This window comes from Vulpes lagopus, chromosome 12, assembly GCF_018345385.1.
Source record: "Vulpes lagopus strain Blue_001 chromosome 12, ASM1834538v1, whole genome shotgun sequence".
NCBI classification, from domain to species: domain Eukaryota; kingdom Metazoa; phylum Chordata; class Mammalia; order Carnivora; family Canidae; genus Vulpes; species Vulpes lagopus.
Genome location: NC_054835.1, coordinates 74862439 through 74885424, shown reverse-complemented (window position 1 = coordinate 74885424; position 22986 = coordinate 74862439). Strand labels below are relative to the sequence as shown.

The window sequence follows — 22986 nt, the reverse complement described above, 5'->3', positions numbered from 1 at the left end:
GACAGAAATTTGTTCAACATAAACGATGCTGCGTGCATACCCTATCTTCTAAAATAGTTTTCTTTGTGACAGTATTATGATTTTCTTAGACTATCGCTTTTAAAATGAGCAATTTCTTTCAAATCCTAAAAATAGATGATTTAAGAAGAAATGTACAGTGGGGAAAGGGGAGAGTGTGTACACTATGTAGACAGACTGCATTGTATTGTCTCTCCATGTTAGGTATATATGCCAACAGAATGTATGGAAATAAGTGATGAAGGCATTTCTGGCTTTCTTATCTGACAGTCCCCACAAGCGTTCAGGCTTCCATTTGTATCTCATAAATTGCTATATAATCATTCCTTTCAGAATAACTCAGAGATAAAAAAAAAAGATAGTATGGTATACACAAAGCAACGTGACAAAATGATTCCAAATTGAAGGCCATGAAAATTGCAGTCAACAGATAAGAAACACGATGTCAATCTTACAAAGTTTCCAAGCAAAGGAAAAAAAGAGGTGGCTTGAATCCCTGTGCTCCACTCCTCTTGCTATATGAAGCAAGGGTGATGACAGCACCTATGTTTCCCATCTGATTCTCATATATAATAATCAAACGTTACAATAATCAATTATATGAACTAACTGAATTCTCACAGTCCCACTATGAAATAGGTTTTATTAGCCCAATGAATCAGAGAGGAAATCAAGGCACAGAAAAAGACCCAAAGTCACACTGCTGTTATATAGTAGTTCCAAGGTTTAGGCTGAAGTTCATCTGCCTCTAAAGCCCATGTTCTAAATCACTAAGCCTCATAGGCACTGCCAAGTTTTTTAGAGTCTGTACTATTATTTTTTTTTAATTATACAAGGTGCAATTTCATATATGATGCTTTATCCAACACACTACATGACCACCTTTAAAAAAAAATCAACCCATCAACACAAAACACAAACTTCATTTACATATTCAGGTACTCCAGATTATGAACAACTAAAAGCAGCCCTCGCCTCCAGCGAATTTATATTTCCACGGAGGTGAAAAAGCAAGAAGAGGAATAATCAAAAGTCATGACACAATGTCATAAATGCCATAAGAAGAGATATAACAAGGGCCTACAGAGAATTAGAAGACAGGATACAGGGAAAAATAAAGTATTTAAGTTATTAATTAAAGACATAAAAGCTAAAGTGTCTTAGAAGTTATGAAATAATATACTATTAACGTTTTTGCATTTGTCACTCAGATTATCACACCACTGTAGTATTGCAAGAAACACGTACTATCTTTTCGCAACCGTTAAAACAGGAATTTCTTTGAATGACTTCCATAATGAGGATTTATAAACATATTTGACCAAAATGCAAGAAAATTGTGGTTTAAGCCCTCTTAACTAAATCAAATGTAGTTGCAATATATGACTTTTACATAGCATTTAAAATACAAACATACAAAAGTTCTAATTATGTTATAGATACCCCAAAAAATTTTAATATTCAGGTAAAAATACATCTGACTAAACAACTGGATAGACTATTATAACTAGATCACAGTATATCAACAGGTAGATCTGTAAAAATGAGCAACAAATTCCGATAAGGTCATTTAACCAATGATCACCATCAGTGAGATTACCTGTGTCCTCACAACCAAATTAGAGTACAGAATATTAGAGTCAAAAGGGATATTATTTAATGCAAACCCCTCCTCTCTATAGGACTGACACCAGGAAGAGGCAGGCTCTGTCCTTCACCTACCAGCTGCACGTTAGAAGCGTGGACTCTCACATAACCAGTCTCTCCACAACCCTTCCTTGATGCCTCCTCCAATTACATCTACGTGGAGGAGCCAACATTATCTTTGTAAAATGAAAACCCAATATTGTTATTGCCCTGCTTAAAATTTTTAATGTTCTTTAATTTTCAATGTTCTTTATCCTAAGATAAAGTCCAAATACTTAACCTTAAAAAATAAAATACAAACGCAGGGCTCCTACTTACTAGCCAGATTTCATGCCACTTCCTCTCTCAATCTTTATGTTCCTGCTACTAGACCCTCTGAGTTCCTCACATGAACCAACCTCCTCCTTACTCTAGGAATTGAAACAGGGGGTTCTCTTCTTCTAGAAAGCTATTTGCTTGGCCAATTCCTACATATTCTCCAGGAGTGGGCAGAATAAGAAAATCTCTCATCTAGGGTGCCTAAGATCCCTGAGCCTAATATTTTCATAAAATTCAGTATTTTCACTTTTTCATTCTCAATCATAATCTTATTTAACTTTATCCCATAGGAAACACTCAACAAACACTGATAAATGGAGGAAAAAGATTAATGACTCCAAATTTACTTCTTTCTATAGTATTTTTTCTCTATTAAAAGTTTTATTCATTTGGGCAGCCCGGGTGGCTCAGCGGTTTAGCACCGCCTTCCGCCCAGGGTGTGATCTTGGAGACCCGGGATCCGAGTCCCACATCCGGCTCCCTGCATGGAGCCTGCTTCTCCCTCTGCCTGTGTCTCTGCCTCTCTCTCTCTCTCTGTCTCTCATGAATAAATAAATAAAATCTCCAAAAAAAATTGTATTCATCCAATAATTTTCTTAAACTACTCTTATCATTTTGCTCAGACTCAAACTAGTATCTATTTTTTAAAACATGTTTTACCATTATTTGACTAATATTAAATTACTTGTTCTAAATAACAAGAAAATTTGCTTTCTCCTCATTGTGGGAAGCCCCAAAAATTTAAATAGGAAGTTAAATTCTAGAAGTGAGGGACATCTGGGCGGCTCAGCGGTTAAACATCTGCCTTCAGCTCAGGGCATGATCTTAGAGTTCCAGGATAAAGTCCCACATCGGGTTCCCTGCATGAAGCCTGCTTCTCCCTCTGCCTGTGTCTCTGCCTGTGTGTGTGTGTGTGTGTGTGTGTGTGTGTGTGTGTGTGTGTCATGAATAAATAAATAAAATCTTTAAAAAAAAATCTCTGGTACTAAATTTCTAAAATCAAAATTCTAGAAGTGAAGGAATGATACACAAAGTCTACTGTCTTTACTAAATGCTAATACCCCATTTCCCTTAACAACTGTTTGTCAGATTGAAATTTTAATGCTATTCTTTGACAAGGAAATAGTGATAACCACAGCACTGCCAAACTTTAGTACTGGTATTCCTAAAGCTAGTTCCTCCACTCCTGCAGAGTTCCTCTAAGGAACAAAAGTTACTGGACACCATAAGCTAGTGGGGATGGGGAAAAACTGGATAAAGATGAACAGAAATCAACCTTTCAGAATAAAACCACCTCACAGTCACAAAAACACAGATATACATATCTCCAAAACTAAAAAGTCTTGGTTTCCAGATTCGTACAGTTCTGAGGTATTCTCATCTCAAATCTACAGTGCCTGACCACTCTTTATGGTCAACAGATATTTTATCATCCTGAAATTTATTATTACAGGCAGTCAACTGAATTTTTTTTAAGATTTTATTTATTTATTCATGAGAGACACACACACAGAGCGGGGGGGAGGGGGGGGGGGAGACACAGGCAGAGGGAGAAGCAGGCTCCATGCAGGGAGCCTGATGTGGGACTCGATCCCACGCCCTGGGCCTAAGGCAGGCACTAAACCGAGACCCATCCAGGGATCCCCACAGTCAACTGACACTAAAACATTCTCTATGATAACTTACATTCTCTGTAAAGTGAAAAATTCAGGTGTGTTGTCCCTATTGCCAAATCAAGGCAATGATGTTCAGTTTTCTTTCCTTTATTCAGCTCTATTAACCTCCTCCTCTGGAACATGCTTGGGTTTGTGATGTACTCTTCTGATGACAGAATGTGAACATACCAGTGAACCAGCATATTCTCCTGGGTGCCTAGTCAACCTTTGCATCTCAGTTCAAATGTCAATTGCTCCAGGTAGTCTTTCCAGATCCCACTCACCCCATCTTGTTGCCCTAACTCTCTTAACTTCCTGGACTTGACCTTTGTAGCACTTACCACAATTTTAACTAAATAATTAATGATAATAGATCCACTGCTTAATGCTCCTTTATTTCCATGATTTTGCAAGTGGTAAGAAGTCGGAGGCTCTTGCTGCCAGGTTATGCTCCATAGTTATGCCAGGATCCTGCAGACATGTGGTGTTAACAAATATATATAGTGAATGACAAAATTAATGCTTTAATGAAGCTGGTCTTCTGAAAACTGCAGAAAGAAGCAGAACAATTTAGAGACCCACTTAGGAGGTACCAAACTCAACAACAAATGAAAAAAATAGCACAAACAATATGAGCCATCCATGGACTAAGTGTTTTCCATACATCATCTTACTTAACCTTCACAAGAACTTTTTTTTTTTATATTTTATTTATTTATTCATGAGAGACACAGAGAGAGAGGCAGAGTCACAGGCAGAGGGAGAAGCAGGCCCCCCACAGGGAGCCCGATGTGGGACTCAATCCTGGGACTCTGGGATCACGCTGTGGGCCAAGGGCAGGGGCTGAACCCCTGAGCCACCCAGGCGTCCCCCTTCAAAAAAATTCTTAAAGGTAAATGTTTTTATCCCCATTTTAAACCTGAGGAAACCAAGGCACGGAGAAATTAACTTTTACAGCGTTCTAAAGAGAGGGTTAGAAATCATGCATTTCTGACTCCCAAGCTAATTCTCTCTTTGCTTCTCATTAATTAATTTTATTGCTATATTTTGTACTCCTCTACATGTGTATTTATTAGTTTCAGTAAAGATCATTTGTTTCATATAGAACTTAATGTACGATAATGCTTAAATCCTAACACGATGTGTAATAATTTTAAATACAGCTATGTAAAAAAGAAGAGAAAAAGGGGAACATTGATTATTCAATATTCAACGTATATACTGCTTTATAAATGGAGAGCTGTTAAAATTGCCTTAGTATAAGATAAAAGTACCTTGGGCCCAGAGCGCTGGATGTGGAATTTATTTGATATGTAAACATAAAGGGAAAAAAGCTGATACAAGAAATTTTATCAAATCCCATATATTAAATCTTAAACTGATTTATTGCTAATAATTAGTATCCTTAATATAGAGAAATATGAGAGAAACCTCTTGTGGAGTCTTTAGCATTTTTAAAGAATGTAAAATACCTTCATTATGTCCATTTCTTTTTAAGCCTTCACAAATAGAATGTCTAACCTATTTTACGGTTTTAAAATCTACTATTACCACATGCAATCTTGTGCCTTAGCTCTTTAAGAAGGATATAACATGAAAATTCCTTAAAAAAACAACTACCTATTACATTTTCTTGAAATATAAACTTGCAAGTACAGGTATTCTATACTAATGAGCTTTGCCATTTTATTTTACCTCATGGATACTTTTAGAGGGAAAGAACCCCCTGTACTCTCCATGATTTACAAATGAAACAGACCTAGAGAAGTTATAGGGCCAGTGTGATGAGCCACACAGTGACACCACCATGCCTAAAATCAGAAACAAGAACACTCAAATGCAAGAGTGAGAAATTCCTTAATAAAAGGCAGCAAATGCTTTAAACCAGCCATGTCACTTTGGACACGTCACTTCCATTCTCAAAAACGTAATTTATTTTAATTTTTACTTTATTGTGGTAAGAACATTTCACATGAGATCTACCCTCTTAACAGGTTTTTAAATGTACAAAACAGTATTTTCACTAGGGTTAGCAATATCGTACAGCTGTCCAGATCTTCCTCATCTTATATTAACTAAAATCTTATATCCACTAATTAGCAAATGGGGAGTTGCTAATCAACAATTTAATATTTATTTTGAGGAAACAAAGTGTGCTAGAGCATGCCTTTTAAGATTCTTTCTATGCCTTTACTATTTTATATGCAGGTACAGAGCAATTTTCAATGGTACTTGAACTTCTCTTGCAACAGTAACTTCAAAAACTGCTTTCATGTTCAATTGTTTCTTCTAGGTCCATAAAGCACATTCATGCAGTTATATATTCATTTATTAATCAAGCTTCAAACTCTGCCCTATAAATATGTTCTGGTGCAGAGTTAAAGAAAATGTAGAAAGTAAGGGAAGAACTGATCACCAATCTGACTGCTAGAAATGTACCTTACATTTACATCTTTGCAACTGGATGCAGAAGTCACAAAGACGATATTTAAAGTAGAACTGTTAGCTCTTTTGACCAAAGAATGAACTACTGAAATCAAACTCAATACGTATTGCCATCGCTGTAAAAATTATAAAAAGGTGCATTACACACCTGCTGTTTTCCTCTTCCATTCTACTTACAGCTACTGAACACCTCATATTTTATACCTCACTCATTCTTATGGGCAGATCTTTAATTGAACTTACACCAAGCAAAACTTGAGTTCACAGGTGGCTCAGTAAGTTGAGTGTCTGCCTTGGGCCTGGGTCGTGATGCCGAAGTCCTGGGGATTGAGCCTCACTCTAGACTGAGTGGTGAGCAGGGAGCCTGCTTCTCCCTCTACCTCTGCCCCTTCCCCTGCTCGTGCTCCTGCTCTCTCTCTCAAATAAATAAGTAAAATATTTTTTTAAAAAAAACTAATTATGAGCCACAATGTTTTGCTTACGTTTCTTTCCTGACCTCTTCAAAGTTCATTTACTTTAAATGTTTGCTGATAAAATTTATCTCTACTTTTCATACTTAAATTTTTAAAAAGCCCAAACCAAGCCCTCCAATGTTCTTGTTCCATATGGGTTTGGTAGAGGAGAGCTTTGTAAACCAGTTGATGTTTTAGATGAGCTTAAGAGAGAAGAGACTTCTTTAGAGCAGAGACAAAACTAAGAAAGATTATGGGAATATAAACTGGATGGTGAACCTCTCAATTCTTCATAAATCAATTTCATTGTGTGGTTTTGTTTTAATATTACATTAAATTCAAAGACATTAGGCACAGTCCTATTTAAATGTCAATAGCCAATAAATTTCATTTTTTATTACTATTTTACTGATCTCAGCTTTTATGCATTGGTATACTTAGGTTAGTAATTCCTAAAAACTATCAAATAGTAAGTTACTAACTTTACTAAGTATATAATAACCTAGAGTTAGTAATGACTAATTATACATAAATAAGAGTTAACAATTCTTACAAAATTGTTTCTAGAAATAGTAAATAGAAAAATATGACAACCCACATGAATCAGGAAATGTTTAAGTAAATCATACTCTTTCATTCTATGAAATATTGTACAATATTAAAAATGATGCTTTCCAAAAAATGAATGGCATTGGGAAATTAGAATTACACAAACTGTATATATAGTTTAACTTCAGTTCTACTAAAATAAACACACATACACATAAAATATAGATAATATATAGATTATGTGGATAATCAAGCTAAAATATGTAGGAAATAATGTCTGTAAACATTGAGATGTACCAGTATGATATATGGGGTGATTTCTATTTTGACTATGTATCTCTATATTTCATCAGCATTCAATATGAGCAAGTGCTATAATCAGAAAAGAAAAAAAAAAACTTTTAAAAATATATTCATTCAGAATTTAGAATGAGCTGCATTGGGAAAAATGAATGAAAATCAAAATTCAGCTATTACGGGCACCCAAGAGAATCAGAAGAGATTACATACATGATGAACACTGGGATAACAGTAAAAATTCCAGAAGAACATCTACCAAGCTAAAAGAGAGTAGCAGGAAAGGAAGTTAACACAGTGAGGCTCCTCAACCAAAGCAGATAGACCAACATACCATCCTCTGATAAAGGTACAACAGAGTCCCTCATACAAATAGTTCATTCATTTGTAATGAAGTATGTTAATTTCTCATTTACAAACTAATGCTTTCTTTCATGCCTCATTACTTTTGTATTGTTGCATTATCTCAACGTAGGCTACCTATATATTCAAGGAAGAAAACACCCATACACACCACTGCAATCTCACTTACTATCATCTGTTACTCAAAAAAGGTCTCATTCATTGTAAAATGCCTGTTCAGAGGCTCTAAGCAAATTTCATCTCTAAACACTACTCTCTGCAGCCCAACAGGCTATTTCACCATGATACGATCACACATTTAATCAAATGCACCAAAAAAAGAAAAAGTTTGCTTAATCATGTCAAATCAGAAAAATGCAATGTTGACAGCCTACTAACTTTTAGTGCTCTTTCTTCTTCAAGGATATGCAACAATAAGGAAGGTACATGGGAGTTCTTCTAATTAAGTTTTACACTAACCTTTAAAAATTCTCGCAAATTATCTTCGTATGTTGCTATTTATATTGAGTTGGTACTTAAAAAATGAAAAGTCAATACAACTTTCCATTTTGAATGAATTAATGAATAAATTAATTAATTAAGTAGGTTACCCAACTTCTACAAAAAAAAAAATACTTCTAAAGCATCATTTTATTTGTGCTGGTCAAGTGTCAGCATTAAACACTACCCAAACCCCAGTTTTTGTAATAATGGATCCATTATTTTGAAAAATGCCTGTCATTTGATTAACATTATTATTGGATAGATTGAAGTATATTTTCATTGGATTCCTTAGACAGCTAATAAATTATTTGAAATGTTCTACTTGATGTGCTTTTGAATATTCTGCTTCTAAACATAAGGTTTACTTGAGTAAACCTTATAAACATATATTCCCATCAATAGTGTGACATAACAAGTATACCAGCAAGTATAAAGCAATCTGATGTCTCAAATGGATAGATTCATATGCAAAACCATCTTTTATCCTTTTACTTCTATCTGCATTTCTTTTATGATGTCTTTATTCCCATGCCGTAAGTTCTTGTTTCTTCAGTTTCTTCTGGGATAATTTCTTCTCTGCGCAACCTTCACTTTTGGTTTTGGAACTTTTGTTCCCTTTCAGTAAAGACCCTCGTAATGCGGCTTGTGGAGCTCATACATAAGTCAATCTAACCATGAACTACTGCGTCCAATGGCACATCTTGGGAGCTCTATTCACCTGAATATGCTCAATGCCTAAATAATCTGCATTTAAACCTGCACTTACATTTAAGATCAGTATTCCCACACATTTTTAAGCACATGTAGCAAAAATTCAGCACTCTATGTGCCACCAAACCTGTGTCCAGTGCCCCTGTTTGGAATCATACAATGGCAACTCTACCATCATATGACAGAATGACGTAAGTTGCTTAAAGTAACATCTTTCAAATACTTGGTAGCTTTACAGATATGCATAGCCTTGAAACTCAGGCAGTTTCACAGGTGTTCTTGAACCTGAAGATTTGAATTCCTGATCTGCATGTGTTTGTTGGGCCAAGGAAGTAGGGAAGCATTTTCCAAAATGACCTTGGCCACATACAGGCAGAGAATAAAACCCATTTTTAATGGTTTTCCTAGCCAGTTCTCCTCACGTCTGATCGGTCTCAGTTAACAAAAGATCACCACAGTGGACATTCAGGTTTTAACTGCCTTTTTCTGTGCACAGGTTCCCTCTTTCAATGGAGTCTTTCCTTCTTCAAGCTAACTATGTATCTGTCCACAGAGGACCTACAACATCCTCCCTGACTCCAGTAAACTGGAGATAGGAGACTGATCTAAAGCCGGATACCAAGAATTTAGACTGTGGTCAGTGGGAAAGGATCCAGCAGGCAGAGACAAGGAGAAGTGATAACTAGGGATGCCTGGGTGGCTCAGGGGTTGGGCCCCTGCCTTCGGCTCAGGGCGTGATCCCGGGATCTGGGATCGAGTCCTGCATCGGGCTCCCTGCATGGAGCCTGCTTCTCCCTCTGCCTGTGTCTCTGCCTCTGTGTGTCTCTCATGAATAAATAAAATCTTTAAAAAAAAAAAAAAGGGTAGGGGCATCCAACTGGAGCATAAATCCTAGTGGTAATTCAAGTGCTATTTTTTTTTTCCTGATGCCTAGGTAAACCTCCATTCTTCCCTAAGATTCTTTAGGTGAGGAACACAATAATCTCGAATAAATTAATCATTTCAGCCTAAAGCTAGCTGGAGGGGTCTTTGCAATTAACAGAGATAATGAATACATTCATTTTACTAAATCTTGTAAGTTGAATTTAGGTCCATAAGATAATTGAAATGTTATAAATATGCAGCATTTTGAAATGACTTAAATAATATTTAACGGTCACACATAAAAATTTTTGAAAATTAAAGTGAAATTTAACTAAAAATACCTAGAACTCACAAAACGATTGTGTATTGTTCTAAAACGGTTGCCTAAGCTGTTCTTTGAAAGTCAACTACGGTTAATTAAATGATTAAAACTCAACAGACAAATCAGCTGAACAGTTAAAGCCAATATAAAGAAGACAGTCTATAGATATGCACATGTTAACACAAAACTATTTCTCAATAGACTCTTTGTCCACTCCTTGAAGTCATGATCAGTATTCTGAGTCAAGGTTCAAACAACAACCATCAGCCACTGACGAATCAAGAACACTGAAAATTTGGGAAAAAAAAGAAAAAAAAAAAAAAAACAGAAGACATAAATATAAACCAGTTGAGCCTTCCATTCTTGCCAGAAATAAAATCTCATAACAAAAAAGATGACCATCAGTCAGGACCATTTACTCTTATCCAAAAGTATTTGGAAGAGCTTTGAGCAGAGGAAAAGGGGGGGGGGGGGGAATTACCAAACCAAAACAAAACAAAAACAGGAGACTGTTGAAAAACTTCTTACAGGGTCAGCTGTCAATGGAACGCATTTTAGTATTCAGGTTACCCACCCATGCAGAACATCAAAAACTGGGCTTGAGTCTCTCCCCTATTCTCACAGGCTCAGGCTACCGTGGAGCCACTGGGGCTGTCTTGAATAGTAACACACTCTGCCTCTGCGGGACGCATAAACACCAACACAAGCTGATCAAACAGAAGGGGGTGTCGTTTCTACTTGGCTTTCATTTTCTTGAGTCATACTTTAAAACACTTAATTCTGGTACAATTGAGCAACTCAGCTGTCCAATGCGCAGCTTATTTTTTCATTCATTTTTACCACCTACCATGTTGTTGTACAGTCTTTCCGCTTTAACATAAATGCTGGATAATTATAGGTAGAAGGCCCACATCTTAATAACTTCTTTTCCTGGCAATCGTCACTGACCTACAGATGTCAATTCTAAAATTTGGACTTATTTATGACCCTTTCAATGCTTGCGGTCTTTGAAGCAATCTTGGGATTTGAATTTTAAGAGTTCATCTACATTTATCGCAAGCTTAGGATGACTTGAACTTGAGGATTATACATCTTTGAAAAGTAGGGAAGTCCGCAAATCGTGGAAGTTTATGACGCCTTGATTTGGTTACAACATTGTAGGAAATTCTGATGCAGTTGGAGCTTAAAGAGCTGCTGATGCCATGTGAAAAGATGATCAAGAGTTTAATTTAAAATGTCTTCAGTTAAATTGCTACTTTCATTTTATACGTGATTTAAAGTCAATCTTCAGACACAGCACTTGGTGGCTGTCAAAAATATTTTCCTGTCAGGATTATATGATTTTTTGGTGGGGAATTAGTAACAGAGTATAACATTTTAGGATTAGTAAGAAAAACTCAAAAATAGGTACTTAACACAAAAGGTTAAAAAAGAAGAGAGGGAGGGACTCCTAGGTGGCTCAGCGGGTGATCCTGGAGTTCCAGGATCGAATCCCACACCGGGCTTGCATGGAGCCGAGCCTGCTTCTCCCTCTGCCTGTGTCTCTGCCTCTCTCTCTCTGTGTCACTCATTAATAAATATATAAAATCTAAAAAAAAAAAAAAAAAGAAGAGAGGGAAAGAACATGAGAAACACAAAAAGACATGTGAAACCTCAATTGCTTAAGAAAATGCTATTGATTTTCATTGCTCATCAAGAACTCTTCAATTAAGAAAATGATATTTGATTTAGCTAAATTTTCTTACTAATGGTACTTCGGGACATTTCTAATAATACTGTAACTAGTAGTAATAGGGGCCACTCATTAAATGCTCACTCTATCAGCTATTTTTCTATTTACTTCCTCCCCAAACCAGCCAAGTAGCTTTTAGTACTTTCATTTTACAGATAGAAATGATGGAGCTAGAAAGTTGGAGAACTGGGACTGTATTCAAGTGCCTCTTGCTCCAAAGGCCATTTCTGAGAAGTTCATAATTAAGGACAGTGCCCATCTAAGGAGTATAATTTAGTTTCTACAATACTTGCTCAGGATTAACCAAAGTGGAGAAGAGAGGTATTGCAATACAAATTTCAGAGTGGCAGTCCAAGGTCAGAAATTACACTAGCCATGTAATATACCCCCCCCCAAAATATATATAACTTATAAATAATATACCTCTAAAGTTTTCACACAGATGCCAAAGTGCCATTCAGAAGTATTACAGTTCTCACAGTTAAGCTTTAAAATCCAGTAAAACCAATCCCTTTGTGGGGCCTCCCTTACTCATTAGGCATATTACCACTCACAAACAAACCGAACTACAACATGTAATTACCCCAACGATCCTTTTCACTGAAAATGGCCTGTTGTGGTACTTGGATAGTGATTAACAGACTAAGAGTGCAGTGAGTCGTCTTGATATCACTTCAGAAAAGTGATTTCCTCCCTAATAATTCCCAAGATACATAAATATTCAATTAGGGTCTTTGAAATCTAGTTTTAATTGGGCATTCATTCTCTACCCAACTTCAAACTTAGGCCAAGCCAAGAAAGGCATTTTATTAGTTCTTACTATTAAAAAAAAAAAAAAAAAAGAATCCCCATAACTCTTCATGAGTTTTAAAGTGGGAGGGTAAAATAAAGCCACGATTATCTTTTATATGAAATTTTCAAATTTAACAGCATTTTAAAACATCCTGTAAAGCAATGAGGTAAAACATAATTGCATATCTGAATCACACGGGAAGTTGACTAAAGTTTCCTGGGACCCTCCTGAGACTTAGTAAAAATAATGAGGACAGTAGCAAATACTTGCACCTCTATTATGATGTGCCTAGAACTGTTTCAAACACTTTGCCTGTATTTTCCCTTTACGTCTTCCTAAAAATCTATGAATCAGGAACAAATGTATGCCCATTAAAATCTATCAGGAAACTGAGGCATAGAGAGACCCACTATCTTACCCAAAGTCAAATAATTTATCAAACCTGGGCAAACATACCACAGAGTCCCTCCTCTTCACCACCACACCATTCTGCCTCTCCAGATATAAGAATATTAAGACCTGGAGCCCAGATTTTAAATATTTCCAGTAGCTCCTCTGCTACTGTCAGCAAATCAGGCTGGAGACCTGCATTTTTAAAGTTTCTATTTCAGTAACTGGGGACCAACAAAAAAACTAAAAACAAGCTTTCTACACTGGAAAGAGAATACTGAAAATGTCAAGTAATAAAATATCCAACCTACTTGTGTCTTTTTAAAGCTAGAACAGTCTACTTATTTTCTTATTCTGATGACTCCTTATATGGTCAGATGGGGTGACACTTGTAAGTACAAGGAGACAGATCTTGCAGAAGTCAACATCAGCAGTTCTCAGACTCTCTGGTCCCAGGACCCTTTCAGATGCTTAAAAATTGATGACCTAAAGCAACTTTTGACTATGTTGGTGATAGCTATCAATATTCATGAACTAATAGGTAAGCTGGGAAAATTTTAAAACACAAGAATATACACACACATGCCATATGCCATCTCAGCAATGATGTCATCACAGATCATGTGCCTTCCGTAAAGCTCCATGGTACACACTCATAAAAGCAGAGGAGAATAAAAGGCAGATAACATCACAGCATTGTGACAAAAATGTCTTTATATACTCTCTGAAAAGGTCTCAGGGACCCACATGTTCCCCCTGAATTCACTTTGAGAAGAGAGAACTACCTGTGCTAAAAAAAAAAATAAAAAATAAATAAAAAATAAAAATAAATGACCCACAGGTTTCATTGGAAAGAAATATTCAGTTTGGGGGACTTAATTTTCTATCTCAAATAATTTTCCCAATAAACAGAATTACCACCAACATCATTCCATTCAGATTCTTGAACAATATGGACCAAATGTTAACTTCTTCAAACATGTATATATATTCACTCTTATGAAGAAATCGATCAATATTAAACTAAATTCTTGTTTTAACTGTCAATAAGACATAAGCAAGACATAAATTATTAAGATCTATAGAATCTGTTATGATCAAATATAAGAACTCTCTCCCTCCTCACCCGTTCCCTATTACAATTAATTCTGGAGTATGATGGCTAATTTTTTAATGTATTTGTTAGTACATGAGCACACTTCACAGTTCTAAGAAAAATGTCATACCTGGTTATTTATGCAGTAGTAGAATTAATTTTATGGGGCCACATAGACACTCAGACAGAATGACATTAAAAGGTTCTGGGGGGATATATGCACATCTTAGGACTCATAAATACCATCTAGAGGTATGCTCACAAGACTTTCTCAAGCTGGCCAATAAACAGCAACACCAAAATCATAATGAATGAGAAATCTGGATTTTTCTTCCCATTGATAAACAACACATACACACACACACACACACACACACACACACACAAATGGAGATAACAAAGGGAAAATCTCAGGAGAACCTTACATACATTTGAATGTTTTACTTTATATTTTATTGTAAAATATTCTATAAAGAAATACATTTGCATCAAAGACCTAAATGCAATAACAGCCTAAGTGTAAATACGTCCTTGAAGGCAAACAATGGCTAAATTACAATATAGCCTCTCTCTTTAGGGTTTCTCCCTACGTGAACAAATTCACATTTGAATGGAATGCAAATCTAAGAAATCTAAGGGAAAACAGCCATTTGCAAAACTTAAGGAAAGATCACCTCCCTCTAATTCCCACTGCTCTAGCCATCTACACCATGCTAAATTAAGGCTGCACTTTATTTCTCAAAAATTGCTCTTTGTTCTTAAATACAGAAATCAATCAGTTTTCCTTGCTGATTTCTGGGCAAAAATGCCCCACTTGTAATAGTAACTGTCACTCCTACTTGGCAGCCCTTTTCAGAGAGTTTCAACTGGCGGTTAAAGTACCGCAAATGAAATCTGAAAAAACAATGGAGTTTAGCATTCTATTATTTGACTAACTTCATTCCTTTTGCTTTTGTAGCATTTTTAAATCTCCTATTTAGGATTTCCTAGGCTACAGCACACCGAAGAATCAAAGGTAAATCCAGACCATAAAAAAATTGGTCTTTCTTAATTACTAGAAACAATGCCAGCCCAGTAGCTGGAGCCAGTACGGTTCATACTTGCTATTATTCCCCGTGGAAAGGAATATTTAAATCTCCAAACTGTAAGATCATTAAGAAACCCTTCCATTCATATTTCTGAGGAGAGCTCTCAATCTGAAGGATAATCACACCAAGCCACTTAAAATGAGACATCAAAAGCATTTACTCATCAGGCAAATCACATGCTGGTTTATCACTCTTCAGGCCAGGGATGCCCGATTCAGCCTAAGAGGTCTAAGTAAAATATTTAAATAGTTCACATAAACCTTTATACTAATCATTCCTCCCATCCCGAGTTTATAGAAATAGTCCAGGCAACCATATACGCCAACGGAGCAGGTTATTGAATATTTAGAGATAGAGAAGTGCTATGGAATGGCATTCAAGGGCTCTGACACGTTCACCTTCAGCTAAAGACAGCACAATACACTGACAGACACAGTTCTAATGACATCAGGACCTGTGGAATGTAGGACTGCTAGGAAACACATGCTGCTAGGAAACAAAGAACAGATCTGATCAAATCTTCTTAATGTAAGGACTGGGAATCATGATTAGATCTTCCAAAATGAGAGGACAAGTGTTCTTTAATCTTCGGAAATATTTACAAGTGTAGAGATTGTGACACATACCCTCTAGAAATGAAACAAATATATGAAGCTGGGTTCTCATACATTAAATCACAATTCTCTAAGTTTTCTATTAAGATGACAGCCACTGGCAATAGCGCATAAAAACACAACTTAATCAAAACCAGGCATCAATGATTCTGTATTCCTTTTCTCTTTTTCAACCCAAGCTTTTTCAAGAAGTCAACATCTTAAAAAAAGAAACAGGAAAGAAAGAAAGAAACCTAGAAATAATAGTACCCTTTTACATTTACGGTGCTGTACTTTTAAAAGCAAAACAACAGAGTCGTTTGCACCAAACACCAAAGCACTCAGAGCTAATCTACAACTGAGGAATTTAACAGCTTTTAATCACTGAAACTGGAAAGCAATTTAGCTTTTTAACTTTTCAAAAACTGTTTATCTTTGTGCATTTTTTTAACCCTTTGTTCACTGATTCCGACCCACCAACACCCCCCCCCAAAAAAAATGGAGTGAAACAAGGCTGAGAGATATTTCAACGCATATATCCTTTTGGCTCCTATATAAATTATCTGAAAACCTCTTGCTGATGCTATAAAAGAACTGACAATTCTCTCTGTAATCCACATAGAGACGAACTGGGTCCCAGAACTCCAGGTCATTTAGTGCCATGACGGACTGGGAAAAAAAAAAACAAAAAAACCAAAAAACAACAAAAAACGTATCAGGCAAATCTGGCTAAATTCTGTCTCATCTCACAGGGAAATGAAAAACACGCCCCACGTGAAAAATCACTCAAGAAGTGTTTGTTTCTCCGCAGATTCTTACACCGACATTCTTCAGCCCGGGCCGATAGCCCAGATGACACGAAATTAGCAGAGCGCACGTCTACTGGAGGGCAAGACCCAGGAGGCAGTTTTTTGCCTTCCTGCCGGGGTCTGCGCGTCTCCTCGTCTCCCCAGCAGCTGGCTGGAAGGATGCAGCCTCGGAGGTGCAGGAGGGCTGCTGCCTCCCCGTGAGCGACCCCCCAGGAGGGTGCACAGCAGACCCGCAGGCGCGGCTCGCAGGGGAGTGTGTCCGCGCTGCCCCACCCGCTGCACAACGTGCCCCGACGACCGCGGCCGCTCGCACGCGGCGCAGGCAGGAGACACCCGGGGCGCCGCGCACACCTACACGCGCCCCATCGCTACGGCTTCCCGGGCCACAATTAAGCGGCGCACGTTCCTATGGGAGGGAGGGGAGTGACCCGAGGATCCCAGGGCCCGGGGGGATGCTGGCTTGGCCCGGGAGCTCCAGCGGCCGGCGCAGGACCGCTCTGCCCCGCGGGCCCCTGGAGGGCCGATGTGGGGCGCGCCGCGCGCAGGTCGCGGAGGGGCCGGTTCCTCGCGGGGCAGGGGGGGGCCGGGGGGGGGGCTCGGCCTCCAGCAGCCAGATCCTCCAGGGAAGCGGACCCCAGGCGATGTCGATGAGCGGGCTGGGCTCCGGCGGCAGCAGCTCCAGCAGCCCCCCCCGCGCCCCCCGCGCCCCCCGACCTCTCCCGGCCGTGCCCGGAGCGCGCAGGAGCCGCGCACACGGCCACGCACACGCCCGCCGCCCCGCGGGCTGACCCGGCCGCGGAGGTCGCCCCGGGCCCCGCATGCACACCCGCCGCCCTACAGCGGGGGCCCTGCACGCTCAGGGGCGGGCGCGGGGCGCGGGGGCGGGGGCGGGGGCAGCTCCCGCAGGAGGCTCCCGGGCGCCTGCCCTCCTACCTGTAACCCCGCGGGCCGCGGGCGCCCGGGTCTCCCTGCCCCGCCCGGCGGCCCCGGGCCCGGACGCGTGCAGCACCGTCCCCCGCCCCGGGCCACCCACCCCAGCAGCCGCCTCCTGCAGCCAAAACCGCCTCACGGAGCCTGGCCTCGCAGCTCGTCTCCCGGCCAAACTGCCGCGAAGGGGACCCAGCGGGCGGGGAGCGGGAGGCGGCGGGGCTCGGCGAGTGCGGGGCGCGACCCGGGCGCACGCGGGCCCTGCGCACGGTCCACGCGGGCGTCCGGGGAGGATCGCGGGGGGCTCGCGCCCCTCAGCCCCCAGCGCCCCGACCCAGCTCACCGGGTCCCTGCCGGCTCCGCAGCCCGCTCCGGGCGATGGGGAGAAGGCGCCCCCTGGTCTGCGTCCAGCCCCCGCCACGGGAGGACACTGGGGGGAGAGGGGGGGGCCCGGGTCCCGTCCGCAGCTGCCGGGCTGCTCGCCCCCTTCCTCCGTCTCGGCCGCCAGATCGCCCAGTTGCCGGAAAAACCCCGACCCCGTGCCGAAGCCCAGCGCCCAGCGCCCAGCGCCCAGCGGCCGGGGGCCGGGGGCTCCTTCCCACCGCGCATCACGACCGGACGGGTGCGTGTGCCGGGGAGGGGTGGGGGGGTGCGGAGCGGGTGCGGGTGCGGGTGCGGGTGCGGGTGCGGAGCGGGCATCCCGCGCCCCCTCGGCCGCCCGCCCCGCGGACGCCGCCGCCGGGGCCGCCACTACCAGCAAGAGTGAGAAGAATAAATTACCTTTTGCAACCGCCGGTCCCTGAGATCGTCCCATCAGTCGCTCAACAACCTGCAGCCGGGAGCAGCGTCCACAATCCAGCCATGGAGCCCGGGGCGGAAAGACCGGCCGGCCCGGGGGCGGACACCCCACGGCCGCGGCAGGAGGGCGCCCGGGCGCGGGGCCGGCGGCGGGAGGGCGGGGACCCCCCACACGCACGCGCCCCCGGCCAGGGAAACAACGACGCCAAGTCTCTCCTCCTCCCTTTCTTCTGCTGCGCGGCCGCGGAGGAGGGCGCAGGGGGACGAGGTTTCGGAAAAAGCAAAAACAGAAGAAGCAGCAGCAGCTGCGCGGGCTCGCTCGGCGTCTTCCGGCTCGCAGCACCCGGCGCGGCGGCCGCGGAGCGGGGCGCGGGGCGCGGGGCGCGGGCGCGGGCGCGGGCGCGGGGCTCAGCCGTCCCCGCCGGCCCGGGGGCGCACAAGTTCCGAGTCGGGCGCAGCGCGGAGCAGCGGGCGCGGGAGCCCGGCGGCAGCGACCGGCGCGCGGCAGTCACGGCCGAGGCCGCCTCTCCCGCCTCTCCCGCCGCCGCCGCCGCAGAGGAGACGCTGCTCAACACGCGGCAAACCCTCCACCATCCCCCAGCCGGTCTTTATATCCACTTCTCCCTCCCCGCCCCCTGCGCTTTCTTTCGCTGCCTCTTCCTCGTCCTCCCCTGGCCGCCGGGGCGAGCGAGCAGCGCGATGGGCCGGGGGAGCCGCGAGAGCCGGGGGGGCCGCTCCGCCGCCGCCGCCGCCGCCGCCCGAGCTCCGGTCCCCGCCGAGGGTCTCCTCCGGCGCCCGCAGCCCGCGAGGCCACGCGAACTGCTTCCCGGGGGCGCGGCGCGGGGCGCGGAGCCCGGAGCCCCGGGGCTGGCCGCTTAGCTCGCCGGCCGGGCCGGGCAGCTGCGGGCATGTGGGAGCTTCATCGCGCGGCCCCGAGCTCCGCGCCGCCGCCGCCGCCGCCGCCGCCTCCCCGCCTCCGAGAGCGAGCGGGCCCCGGGCTCTCCGCACACGCACCCGCGCCCGCACCCGCACCCGCGCCCGCACGCGCGCACACACGAGCCAGCTGCTGCCCGAGCCGACCGTGCAAGCCGCGCGCGCGCACCCGCAGGGGGAGGACGGAGGCAAAAAAAAAAAAAAGAGGAGAGAGAAGAAAGGAAGGGGAGGGGGCGAGTCACAGGCGGCGGCGGCTGCCGGAGCGCAGGCAACGGGCAGAGCCGGCGGCGGCGGCGGCGCCCCCCCGGACCAGCGGCCGCAGCCGCATCCCCGCTCCCGGGAACTGGGGCGAGCGGAGCCCGGCGGGCGGGGGGCCGAGCAGCTGCGCGCGGAGGAGCCGCCGGGGCCCGAGCCGAGGCCGGAATGAGCGTGGGGCCGGCGAGCGCCGCGAGCGCCGGGGGCGGGGAGGGGGCCCGGCGGGGGGCCCGGGCGGCGGGGAAAACCCGGAGCCGGAGCGCGCTCGGGCTCGGGCTGGGGCTCGCGCTGGGGCTGGGGCTGGCGCTGGGGCTCGGGCTCCGCCGCGCGGACTGCACCGCGCCGCCGGCTCCCGCGGGGAGCTGGGAAGGGGGCTGCTCCCGGAGGCCTCCCCGCGGGGTCCGCCAGACAAAGGGGCCCTGCCCCTGCCTTAGAGGCGCGCGCCTCCCGCAGCCTCGCAGAGCCCCCCCTTCCGTCTCCTCCCTTCCCCTCTCCCTCCCTCCCTCCCTCCTTCTCTTCTTTCCCTCCACCCCAGGTAAGTGAATTTCAGATGGAAAGTCCTGCCGGCGTCTCTTTCTAGGTGCAGATTTTTTTTTTTTTTTTTCCCGTATTTTCATGATGCAGGTACAGGGTCCCAGTGCGTTTCCTGCCTCGGGTCCACTTTCCGTCCCTCCAAACTTACCTAAAGGTGCAAGCACATCGCAGGCTTCAGTAGTCTCTGATATTGGGACGTGGGGATTTAATGGTTTTGTTTCATGATCAGTAAAGATTACCAGGACCGATACCGAGAGGAGCCGACTCCTAAGCCAAGCCTCCCGCTGGAGGGGACAGTCCGCTCCAGTTAAGCGAGTGACCTTGGTCAATTACTGAGCCCCTCTGTGCTTTCTTTGCAAATGAGACAGAGAGAGAGAGGGGTTAGCAGGTAACCAAAAGGTCTTTTCCTTCTTAAAATGTCATGATCTGGAAAGACTGAGGTGTTATTTTCTGTATCAGTAAATTCAAGTTGCAATTATGAGGGGAAACTAAGAGATTGATTATATGCATTCAACAAGCACATTCTATCCGAATTGTATCTGGATGTCTACATTCAGGATGATCTAAGGCCCCTCCAGAGCTGTTTGGGAGGTAGAACGAACCCTGCTCCATCTGAAGAACCTAAAACCTCCTTAGAATTGACAGGCCAGGGTAGCTTAGTTGGTTAAGTGTCTGCCTTGGCTGGGTCATGTTCCCAGGGTCCTGGGATGAGCCCTGAATCCCACTGGCTGGGAGTCTGCTTCTCCCTCTCCCCCTGTTTGTTCTCTCTCTCTCTTTCCTTCTCTCTCACTCACTCTCTCTCAAATAAAATCTTAAAAAAAAAGAAGAAGAAAAAGAAGAATTAACAGACCATACCCAATACAAGTGACTATCAAAATCTCATTGGTTCTTCAAGGCTCAATTCTAGTGCCAAATGCTCCAGAAAGCCTTTTGTCATCAACCCCAATCAAAATAGTCACCCCTTTTATTATATTCCCACAGCGCTTTGATGGTATATCTATGATAACGCCTACTTCATTCTGCTTCTTTATTGTTCTTTCAAAATAATGAGTTGCTTATCTATGTGTCTCCTCAAATTATAGGACTTCCTTAAAGGCAAATTCCAAATTTAATCATCTGTATAACATAAGATTACCATGTATCCACAGAACTTTGCACAATTCCTTTTTTTAAAAATGGGAGGGAGGGATGTCTGGGTGGCTCAAGCGGTTTAGTGCCTGCCTTCGGTCCAGGACATGATCCTGGAGACCTGGGATCGAGTCCTGCATCGGGCTCCCTGCATGAGCCTGCTTCTCCCTCGGCCTGTGTCTCTGCCTCTCTCTCTCTCTCTCTCTCTCTCTCTCTCTCTCTCTCAATCTGTCTCTCATGAATAAATAAATAAATAAAATCTTTAAAAAAATAAAATAATAAAAAAAAATTTTAAATGGGAGGGAGATTTCATGATATTGCTAAATTCTGACCAACCAGATGTTCACACAGTTAGATTAGGCTACTTAAATTTGCCTAATATAAGGCATCCACAAAGTCCCCTGAGTATGTAAAGAAAATATAAACTGACGTCTGAAGTCAGTTGTTCCTTAAATAATTTTGAAAATAGTAGACTTGTGATTCGACTGTGACAAAAGGCTCTTATTTATAAAGGAGGCAAGATGGAAACTACCCAGTTCATCTCCCAAATGGATATATGTGGAAAAGCAATAAAATAATAAAATGTGGAATGAAAGATACTGTATAGATACTAAATGTTATTAGCATTAATGATAGCAGCAGAAACATAAATAAATAAATAGTCCCTATAGACCAGCTCTTAGAATCAGTCTTATCACATCTTGACAGGTCTGGAAGGACATGGGAGAGAATTCAAATTAATCTCAAAATGGAAATTAATATATCAAAATATAAAATATACTAACTGAAAACTATGCATATTAAGTAATTAAATATGAGGCATAGTAACTAAAAAGTAAGCATATTAGGTTAAATAGTTGAAAGTACTCACCAAAGAACTGACCACAAATAAAGTTACAAACAGAAAATGAGAAGAAAGAACTGAGTAAAAAATAACTGATAGCTATTTAAGAGAAGCAGGGAAAGGAAGAGATAGGTTAATTATTTATACAATTTAATCTAATATCAATGTAGCAGCTTTATAGCAGCAACCTGTATTTTGGGTTCAAACTTCAGGCTTTCGTTTTTTTTTTTACTCTGATAGGCATAGATTTCTGTATGTAAGATATAAAGAATTCTATTCCATTGCCAGGAAATCCATGACTCTTGCCAATATTTTTCTAAGACGAACCTTCTAGAAAAATAAAATCAAGCAATTCTGTACCTTTTTTGCTATACGACTATATTTGACTGTTAAAACTTCTCAGGGACTAGATAACATCACAGATGATGTTTGAGCAAAGATGCTATTATACAGGGTAGTGCTGTGTGCTAGAGTGGTTTTTGAAAATGATGGCATGATTGGCTTTCGCCCTATAAAACTTGAAAAAAATCTGTATTTGACATGTGGAAATGAACCCCCCCCCAAAAAAATGTAAAAAGCTGAATATCCAATCAAATAGGATAATCAATATGAAAATATTTTAATGACTAGTAAAATTCTCTGACCAAATGACTCTTTCAAATTAATCAGTACACTGAGATCCCTAACAGCATGACAGTTAGGAAATGAACATGGATAAAACATTCATAGAATAGGTAAACACAAATAAATAACCAATAAATGTTGGGAAGGATGCCCTACCTATACAAAAAAAAAAAAAATCCCATGCATAAAAATATACGCAATTACAAGATCTATCCTGTTTCATGTTTTGCCCAGGAAATTAGCTGAAAAGTAACAATGCCCTACTACTAAACTGTAGCAAAAGTACCTTGAAACAGGCTTACTTTTATACTAATAACA

At 42.6% G+C, this 22986-nt stretch overlaps 2 protein-coding genes across 26 annotated transcripts in view; one reads left to right on the top strand and one right to left on the bottom strand.

Moving 5' to 3' along the window:
- The window catches only part of ADGRL3 (adhesion G protein-coupled receptor L3), an 802670-nt gene extending 784229 nt beyond the window's left edge, over positions 1-18441 (bottom strand). For all 25 annotated transcript variants that reach the window (XM_041725369.1, XM_041725367.1, XM_041725376.1 and 22 more), the window contains exon 1: positions 18333-18441. The gene's annotated coding sequence lies outside the window, so the exon portion shown is untranslated. The remainder of the gene's footprint in view (positions 1-18332) is intronic.
- LOC121474062 (translation initiation factor IF-2-like) lies at positions 17149-18355 on the top strand. The gene is made up of 2 exons (XM_041726878.1): positions 17149-18174; positions 18245-18355. Exons 1-2 carry the CDS (start codon positions 17149-17151, stop codon positions 18353-18355), a joined length of 1137 nt encoding a protein of 378 aa, XP_041582812.1.
- Positions 18442-22986: the final 4545 nt, after the last annotated feature.